This window comes from Primulina tabacum, chromosome 12, assembly GCF_025594145.1.
Source record: "Primulina tabacum isolate GXHZ01 chromosome 12, ASM2559414v2, whole genome shotgun sequence".
Classification (NCBI taxonomy): Eukaryota; Viridiplantae; Streptophyta; class Magnoliopsida; order Lamiales; family Gesneriaceae; genus Primulina; species Primulina tabacum.
The window spans coordinates 30,978,865-30,988,734 of record NC_134561.1 but is presented as its reverse complement, the minus strand read 5'-3'; the positions used below and the strand labels follow the sequence as shown (position 1 = coordinate 30,988,734).

Below are 9,870 nucleotides of genomic sequence, written 5' to 3'. Positions count from 1 at the left end.
TTAATTAGACTAATCAAATGCACAAGTCTGATTCATATTAGGTGTACCAAATCTTTAAAACATAGTATTATTTTCAGGAAAAAATATGTATCAACATAAAACGCCTTGGAAAATGTTAAAAGATCATATTAATAATACGAGAAAGACCATCAAAAAAATATCGAAATCTCGAATAATCGCGACATGCATGTAGGTTGGTGAACTAGGATTCTTTGAAATTCGGTTGATTTGATTTATATGAATTTATGATTTACCAGTGAAAGTTCAGTTTCCACAGGGTCAACGTGATGAATGTGAGTGTTGTGTGTATCAGAATGTAGGTGTTGTGCGTAGGTGTCGTAACACCCACGACAACATGCAGCGAAAATTATAGTTTAACACATTAACACACAACCGGAATGACAAATGATACGAGAGACGAGATATAAATTATGCACAAGTATAAAATACTTGCGCGGTGCCTCAGGGCAAAATAATTACTAGAAAAACTTGTAAGTTTACAAAAACCAATATTAGTGAAAGAATAAAACAACTCCCTAATTAAGGTGAGTAAAAAACAATTGCATCCTAAACCACTAACAAACCGTATAACCAATATACAGAGGATGCATCAACTGAGAAGTGAAAAGTCTTCAAAAATCAACACACTAATCTAAACAGTGATTAGGCGTTCTTCTGATGTTATCAGCACTTCACAGCAACACTTTAACAATGGCACGAGATTGCCTCGATCTCAAAAACTCTTAGTATGAATTCGTCTCTCTAGGATTTTTATGCTCTCGGTCTCTCCGAGATTGTTATACTCTATATCGTCACACCTTTTTCTTCTCCTTTGAGTCCTATTTAACATCGAGAAAAAAAACAATTTCATTAGGAAACAAACTCTTTTTAAAACAAGGATAATATCTTAAAGATATTGTGATATCATATCTTAAAGATATTATGATATCATATCTTAAAGATATTATGAGTCATATCAAATATAGTCTTATATCACATATTGAATTTATACGAGATCATATCATCAATTTCGAGATTATTCTCATGTCTAGAAAGATAAAATATTAAAGATAAAAAAGGAAAATATTTCAAGGAATAAAATTCCTTTCAATCTCCCCCTTTTTGCCTTTCTGGACAAAACAACCCAAAAATGGTTGTACGGCTCAGCTCCCCCTGAGTTAGCAAATCAGTGACTCAGCCAATTTTAGTTGACTCCCCCTGAATTCTACCGTTAAGCCTCCCCTGATACAGTTAACACAAGTGTTGTATGTTAGATGTTGCAACATTCAGATCATAACATCGAAACAGTTCATTAATTAGGAGAAACAAAGATCAGAGAGAATAAAAGAACAACTAAAATACTAAAACCATCAAGAGAAGAAAAAAAACTCAAAATCTCATTATCCTTCATTACTGCCATCATCAGCATCAGCCATTTTTTCTCCACTGGTTCCAGCTATATCTGTATCTACTCCCCCTTTTTGTCCAGAATGGACACCTTCATCCAGCAGAAGCTCATAGTCAGCCACTTGATTTTCATAATATTCAATGGTATTCTTGGCATTTTCAATCTGTTGTCGACCATAGCCAATCTGAGCTTGAATGTAGGAGATAGACAGTGTGACATAACCAGTAGGAGGGACATCTGTAGGAGGTGGTGTAGCAGTCGTAGGCATAGGCTCAGATGTTGTATCATCAGTGTTGCCAACATCCGGAACAACACTAGAATGTAGCCAAGGCAGATCGATCTTTCTGTTGCCTTTGAAATAAGCAGGAGAAATCTTCAGAGACTCTCCGACAGGGCAGTGATCTTCATCAATATCCCTAATGAAACCTTGAGATTCCAGGGTAGGGCAGCTTGGTTTTCTTGAAGTCTCCTTCAGCGTATTGCAATGCTGTCTTGAACACCAGCTTCCCAAAGTTAAAGGCACGTCCAGTACCAATAGAAAACAACACTAGGGCCTGAGATCTATCACAGTAGTAGAATTTGTTGACGATGTCCAATTCCAAATTGAGGTCTTGTGCAGCACAGAGAAAAAAGAAGTGAGATTGGCAGCGCTCAACTTCTTGGGATGGTCAGGGAACACTTTGATCAGGCCTCCAGTGAGCACAGAGGTTACATCATTTATGTCCAGGTTCTCTTCAACTTCCTCAACATCAGGAGTGTTGTAGAATGCATTGATCACAGAAGGTGAGAACTTGTAGATACGATCACGAACAAACACTCTCCAATACTTCACCGATTCCTCATCTACAACACTGCCCAGGAGATTGCAGTAGAATTCCAACACTACACGGCGGCAGTAGGGCGTAACAGTAGTGACAGTGGATAGCAACCTTCGGTTCTTGAGAAACTCAATCAAGTTGTGTTTCCCATATGCATCAACATCAATATTTTTCTCCTCAATCAGCTCTCTCTGAACAAACAGCGGCCACAATGCCAAGGCATCCTCAGAATAAAATTTGGGAGAAAAAGACTTACTTAAATCATAGTCAGCAGAGTCAATGTTGAGCTTGGTGTTGTCAACATCCACCTCAACACCGGCAGTAGTAGCAGCAACATCTTCAGAAGACTCACTTTCTTCAGAGCCAATATCTTCAGATTCAGCATCATTTTGTTCCTCAGACTCAAACTCAGACACAGAGGATGAAGAGGAATCATCAGAAGCCCCAGGCCGATTTTCCTCAAATTCCCTCATCATTTCTGAATCAGGTTCATCATCCTTAGAAATTTGTTTCTTGGCAGCCTTTTCTTCTTTAAGTTGAGCAAGAAACTCTGCCAGAGATTGTTCATCTTCTTCAGGCTCAGCAGTAAATCTTTCTTCTGCAACATTTTGTGGATCTGTGACGGGGTTTTGCTCTTGAACATCAGAAGTAGAACTGAGTTCCTTTGCAGCAACAGTTGGTTTGGGGCGAGCCACCAACTCAAAATCATCATCATCGGAGTCATCTCCAGATGAGAAATCAGGGTCCAGAAGATTTGAGGAGGTAGATGCCCGAGGCTTCTTGGTTGGAACAAACTCAGGATCGAACCCTGCTTGTCTCTTTGACCTTCGGGTCATAGAAGCAGTGGGAAAAGCCTTATTCAGGGCTTCAAAGTCCAGTGGATTCTCAACGTTGATCTCGTTCCCAGGTTCACCAGGGGCGATTATTTCCAACGGAGTTGGTTCTTCTGGCACACCCACAATTTCCAGGCCCTCAACATTGGCTTCGGCGGTGGGTGTTGAGTCATGTGACTCTTTAGGCATGCTCGCAGCCATTTCACTTCTGATGTCGTGAGGATCAAAGCCAGCCATCTGCGAAATCAATAATAAAGAAAGTAGAGTAGTTCGAAGAACGCAGAAAATTGCGAAGAACAGAGTTAATTCGTGCAGAAACTGAATAGTGAGAGCAGGAGAAATCTTAAAATGTGAGGAAGATTAATAAACGATAAAGTTAATCCTAATTCAATCCTAATCATTTAAATACACCCCTCCAACGGTAACATCCTGGTGAGCCGCAACTGCAGCACCTTTCCAAATCAATTTTTACTCTCACCCAACGATAACTTTCTGAAACAGTGCAATCATTATTTCAAGACATCAGTCAGGATAAAACACCACGTCGAATTAACCTCACAAACAGTTAGAGGTCAAGATATTTCAAAATTAAGTTGGTTAGGGTTTTCTTCGGATTTCATGAATTAAAATCTGATAGCCCACTGGACTTGATGATTTCACATAACAGCAGAATGAATGACTTAAATTTATGCCTAAAATATGATCAAAAATGAAATACGCAAGCATGTGATCAAACTGTGATCTGTCTGTACTTGGGTGTTGGCAACACCTCCTAGCAACACTCACAATTTGGACTCAAACTTTCTTGAACAATTTTAATTCAGACATGGTAGCTCCCACTCTAGAAGAACGGTCTTCATAGGACTCCTCTAGGTAGCTTTTTCCATCTGTATTTTGACTTAGAAGTGGTAGCTCCCAAACTAGAAGAACGGTCTTCATTGGACTCCTTTAGGTAGCTTTTTCCATTTTCTTATAAACGTTTTTTTTTGTTCAATTTTTCTCCTCTTTTCTATTTTTCACCTTGTTGCTCAAGATTTTTCCAAGTCATTTTCCATATTGGACAAGATCATGTAATACACGAACATCCTCAACTACTTAATGACTTAGATTGAGCATAATCCACACTTTAGAAAATTTTAAGAGAAAGTTTGATTCTCAGCTGAGAGCACACCATTCAGTATCCTTCACTTGTACAGGCTTCACACAAAACAGGATGAATGCAATATGTCTAGCATCCTAAAAATAAAATGCACATGCATGCTGAGTATTGTCCACAGGTGTTGTAACACCCAGGACAACATCCGTGAGTGATCATTGTGAACACAAGCTGAGAGACTTCCTAAGATTGGAAAATCTCTCAAAATCCAATGGTTTTGTAAATATATCAACCAGTTGGTTCTCAGTTCTAACAAATTCCATTCGAATTGTACCCTTCTCAACCAAATCTCGAATAAAATGATGTCTTATGTCTATGTGTTTTGTTCGAGAGTGTTGTACCGGATTTTTTGAAATATCAATTGCACTTGAGTTGTCACAGTATACAATTAAGGTGTCACTGTTGAAACCATAATCTTTAATCATTTGATTCATCCACAAGAGTTGTGAGCAGCAACTAGCAGCTGCAACATATTCAGATTCAGTAGTGGACAGAGACACACAATTTTGCTTTCTACTATACCATGACACCAAATTGTTACCAAGATAAAAACATCCACCAGTGGTACTCTTCCTATCATCTAGGTTTCCAGCCCAGTCAGCATCACTAAAACCCACTAAATTGGTGTTTGTTTCTTTGGTGTACCACAAACCTAAGTCAACTGTTCCAGATATATATCTCAAAATTCTTTTGACAGCTTTTAGATGAGTGATTTTAGGATCAGCCTGGTACCTGGCACACAAACATACACTAAACATGATGTCGGGACGATTTGCACTCAGGTAAAGAAGACTGCCTATGATGCTGCGATACTGGGTGTTGTCAACACCTGCGACAACATCATCTTTAGACATTTTTTCAGTCGACCCCATTGGAGTTTTCATGTGTTTAGTGTTCTCGGCAGAAAATTTCTTAACCAAATTCTTAGTATACTTGGATTGACACAGAAAAATACCATCATGCATTTGTTTAATTTGCAATCCAAGAAAGAAACTTAATTCTCCTACCATGCTCATTTCAAATGTGGTAGACATGCATTTAACAAAATCATCAACATGCTTTTGAGAAGAAGCGCCAAAAATGATGTCATCCACATAAATTTGACACACAAGAATATCATGCTTCAACTTTTGAATAAAAAGGGTTTTATCAACCTCACCTCGTTTGAAGCCTAAGTCAAGCAGATATTCAGTAAGCCTACCATACCATGCTCGTGGAGCTTGTTTCAGTCCATAAAGTGCCTTCTTCAACTTGTAGACATGGTCCGGGTGGTGTGGATCTTCAAATCCTTTAGGTTGGCTTACATAAGCTTCCTCATTCAAAATGCCGTTCAAAAATGCACTTTTCACATCCATTTGATATAGTTTTATGTCCATGTGACAAGCAATGGCAAGTAAAAGTCGGACTAATTCAATTCGGGCAACAGGGGCAAATGTCTCATCAAAATCAATCCCTTCAATTTGTGTATACCCTTGAGCAACTAGCCTTGCTTTATTTCTCACAACAATTCCAGATTCATCAGTTTTATTCTTAAAAATCCATTTGGTTCCAATAACATTCACATTATTAGGTCTAGGAACCAAATCCCACACATCATTCCTAACAAATTGTTCAAGTTCCTCATGCATCGCATTGACCCAAAATTCATCTTTTAAGGTTTCATTTATATTTTTGGGTTCAGTGAGTGAAACAAAACAAGAATGACTTACTTGAGAGTACACGAAAGTCATGCATACTAGACCAATCATTTTTCGATAATCTACTTTCTCCTTTTTTCTAGTTTGCATTCCTTCAAATGCTTCTCCAATGATCTGAGATGATGGATGATTTTTTTGAATCTTACTGGGAATATCAATCCCTTCATTGGTTACATCATCATCATTTACAGCTTCCTCTCCTGGTTCATCATTTGATTCTGCCAGTGCAGGTGTTGTCTCAGGTGTTACAACACCGGGTACAACATCTGTGTTAGGCAGTGTCTCACTTACGTTCAATAGCCCATCAACATCATCCTCGATTGTTTTCCCTGTTAGATCTGCAAGATTATCAAAGACAACGTTAATAGATTCCATAGTCGTTCTTGTTCTGAGATTATACATGCGATATGCACGACTATTGGATGAATAACCAAGGAATAAACACTTATCACTTTTTGAATCAAACTTTGCAAGATGGTCTCGGTCATTTAAAACATAACATACACACCCAAAAACATGAAAGTACTTTAGGTTTGGCCTCTTTCCCATGATAATTTCATAGGATGTCATAGTAGAACAACTCCTTAGGTACACACGATTTGAAATATGACATGCTGTGTTTATGGCCTCGGCCCAAAATCGTTTTGAAATATTCTTTGAACTCAACATGACCCTAGCCATTTCTTGCAATGTTCTATTCTTTCTTTCGGCTATTCCATTTTGTTGAGGGATCTTAGGGGCAGAAAATTCATGAGTTATCCCCCTCTTTTCACAGAATGATGTGAAGTGTGAATTTTCAAATTCCTTACCATGGTCGGTCCTTATTTTACCTACCCTCAAATCATGTAGATTAGTAATCTTAGCATGTAATTTCTTAAAAGCAGCAAATGTGTCGGATTTTTCTCTAAGAAAAATTACCCATGTAAAACGAGAGAAATCATCCACACAAACAAATGAATACTTCTTACCTCCAAGGCTTTCCACTTCCATTGGACCCATAAGATCCATGTGCAAAAGTTCAAGACACCGTGTTGTCCCATAGTGTTGCAACACTTGATGGGGAACACGTGTTTGCTTACCCTTTTGACATGCACCACAAACATAAGGAATTCCAGAGGATAAATTAGGCATACCTCTCACAGCATCGTACTTACCAAGGTTCTTTAATGTCTTGAAGTTTGCATGACCCAATTTTTGATGCCACAAGTTTAATTCACTCACCTTTGAATGATTGCACACAAGGTCCTCTCCAAGTTGATAACAGTTGTCAGCAGACCTTGTACCTTTCAAAATACAAGTATTAGTGTCATCAAAAACTTCACAATTGTCTTTATCAAACTTAACATGTAAACCATCATCACAAAGTTGACTTATGCTTATTAAGTTTGAGTTAAGTCCCTCGACATGAAGCACATTGTGTAGGTTAGGCAATCCATCAACATTTAAGGTCCCTTTGCCAGCAATTCTTCCTTTAGCACCACCACCATACGTCACATGACCACTCCTCAGTTCAACATAGTCAATCAAATGGTCTTTAGAACCCGTCATGTGGCGTGAACAGCCACTGTCAAAGTACCATATTCCTGCAAGGTTAGTCTTTAACGAAGTATAGATAACAGAACATTGAATATTAGCCTTTAGCACCCAAACCCTTTTTACCGATGGTTTCCTATTGGCAGTGTTGCGCCGGGTGTTGCACAATACCTGAGGCAACACCTGTTCAGATTCCCATTTCTTGTAGTCATCTCTTAGTTTAAAACAGTAGGGTTTGATATGTCCAGGTTTAAAACAATAGTGGCAGATAAAGTGGCGTTTCTTGGAATTGGACTTCTTGGTGGATTTTTGCCTTTTTGATGAGGCACTTTTTTCAATGTGTGTAGCATTGGAGATTTCAGCACTTTCTTTGACAAAGACAGTTGGTTTTCTTTCAGTATTGGAAGGTTCTCCAGTTTCAAACAGGTTATTCGTATAACCAAGTCCAGCTTTGTCATTCTTTCCAATCATCAAGAGTGAATCAAGTTTGGATGAACTTGAATTAAGCTTAGCAAGAATTTGAGTTGCTTCTCCAAGCTCCTCCTTGACTTTGCATAATTCCAGATCTTTCTTGCTTAAGATTACTTCAAGTCGTGATACTTGTGACTTCAGCTCAGTGTTCTCTTTGGAGAGAATTGCATTCACTTTATTTCTTTTGATCCAATCTTCATACAATTCTTCATACATTGTCTGCACACTTTCCAGAGTGACTTCATCATCATCAACTTCTTGGTTTTCAGACTGAATTGATTCACCAAGGGTTGTAGAATTAAGACACACTGAATTTGAAGAGATGTTGCGACCAGGTATTGCAGCACCTGTGGCAACACCCAAGGGATTGATTTGCATTAAACATTTCTCCTTGATCACAGCAGACAGCGATGTGTGTTTTTCAGATTCATTTGATCCTTGATCATCATCAGACTCTTTATCACTCAAAGTGACAGCCATGCCTTTGTTTCTCCGAAGTCGATTGGCACACTCATTGGCATAGTGTCCAAATCCAGAACACTCTCTGCATTGCATTGAATCCAGATTTCTATCATTTGATTAGATTTGCAATTCATTCCTTGGTCGAAATTGTCCTTCATAGGAGTAAACTTTTGAGCCTTTGCAGAAGTGGTGATATTGGGCAACACAGATTTTTGTCAAATTTTCTTCTTCTCTCTCATTTTCTTCAAGTAATCACCAAATTTCTTAGTAATTAGAAAGATAGAATCTTCACCTAAATCAGACTCATTCACCTCTTTAGATATTTGAAGGATTTCATCATAAGAGTCGGTTGAAACTTCAAGGGCTATTGTCTTCCCTTTATCCTTCTTTTGTAAATCAAGATTCATCTCAAAAGTTCTGAGAGAACTTATTAATTTATCCAGGTTGATTGTTGAAGTGTCTTTAGATTCTTCAATTGCACAAACTTTGACATTAAATCTCTCAGGAAGAGATCTTAAAAATTTGTTCACCAATCTTTCATTGGACATGGGATCTCCAAGACTGTGAGCTTCATTAGAAAGTTGTCTCAAACGGCTATCATACTCAAGAATAGACTCATTGTCCTCCATTCTCAAGCTTTCAAATTTTGATGCCACCATCCTTAGTCTAGTTTTGCGCACACTCTCGGATCCTTCACAATGTTTCTGAAGTATATCCCAAGCTTCTTTGGCACAAACACAATTGGTGATTAGATTGAACATCCTTGTGCCAACAGACGAAAATATAGCATTGAGAGCCTTAAAATTAAAATTTGAAGTTTTCACTTCATCGATTGTCCATGTACTTTCGGGTTTGAGCCGAGTGTCTCCATCGGCATCCTCAATCTTTGGTGGACTCCAACCATCAAGTACACGTTGCCAAGCTCTTTCTTCAATGGATTTAATAAAAACCCTCATTTTTACTTTCCACAATGCATAGTTTGATCCATCCAACACGGGAGGTCTAAAAACAGTGTTTGTTGATGCTTCCATAATCCTTTTTCACCTATGAAAACAAAACAAAACAGGATCTCGCTTAGTAGCGTCAAGTGGAAGCTCTGATACCAATTGAAAGTTCAGTTTCCACAGGGTGAACGTGATGAGGATGAGTGTTGTGTGTATCAGAATGTAGGTGTTGTGCGTAGGTGTTGTAACACCAACGACAACATGCAGCGAAAATTATAGTTTAACACATTAACACACAACCGGAATGACAAACGATACGAGAGACGAGATATAAATTATGCACAAGTATAAAATACTTGCGCGGTGCCTCAGGGCAAAATAATTACTAGAAAAACTTGTAAGTTTACAAAAACCAATATTAGTGAAAGAATAAAACAACTCCCTAATTAAGGTGAGTAAAAAACAATTGCATCCTAAACCACTAACAAACCGTATAACCAATATACAGAGGATGCATCAACTGAGAAGTGAAAAGTCTTCAAAAATCA

At 38.3% G+C, this 9,870-nt stretch overlaps 1 protein-coding gene across 1 annotated transcript; it reads right to left on the bottom strand.

The window, feature by feature from the left end:
- Nucleotides 1-8,593: 8,593 nt before the first annotated feature.
- Nucleotides 8,594-9,409, bottom strand: LOC142520338 (uncharacterized). Its single transcript, XM_075623337.1, has one exon. It carries the CDS (start codon nt 9,407-9,409, stop codon nt 8,594-8,596), a length of 816 nt encoding a protein of 271 aa, XP_075479452.1.
- Nucleotides 9,410-9,870: the final 461 nt, after the last annotated feature.

Bases quoted from the DNA above. Each gene is read 5' to 3' on its own strand.
- LOC142520338 (XM_075623337.1), bottom strand. From the start codon at position 9,409: ATGGAAGCATCAACAAACACTGTTTTTAGACCTCCCGTGTTGGATGGA.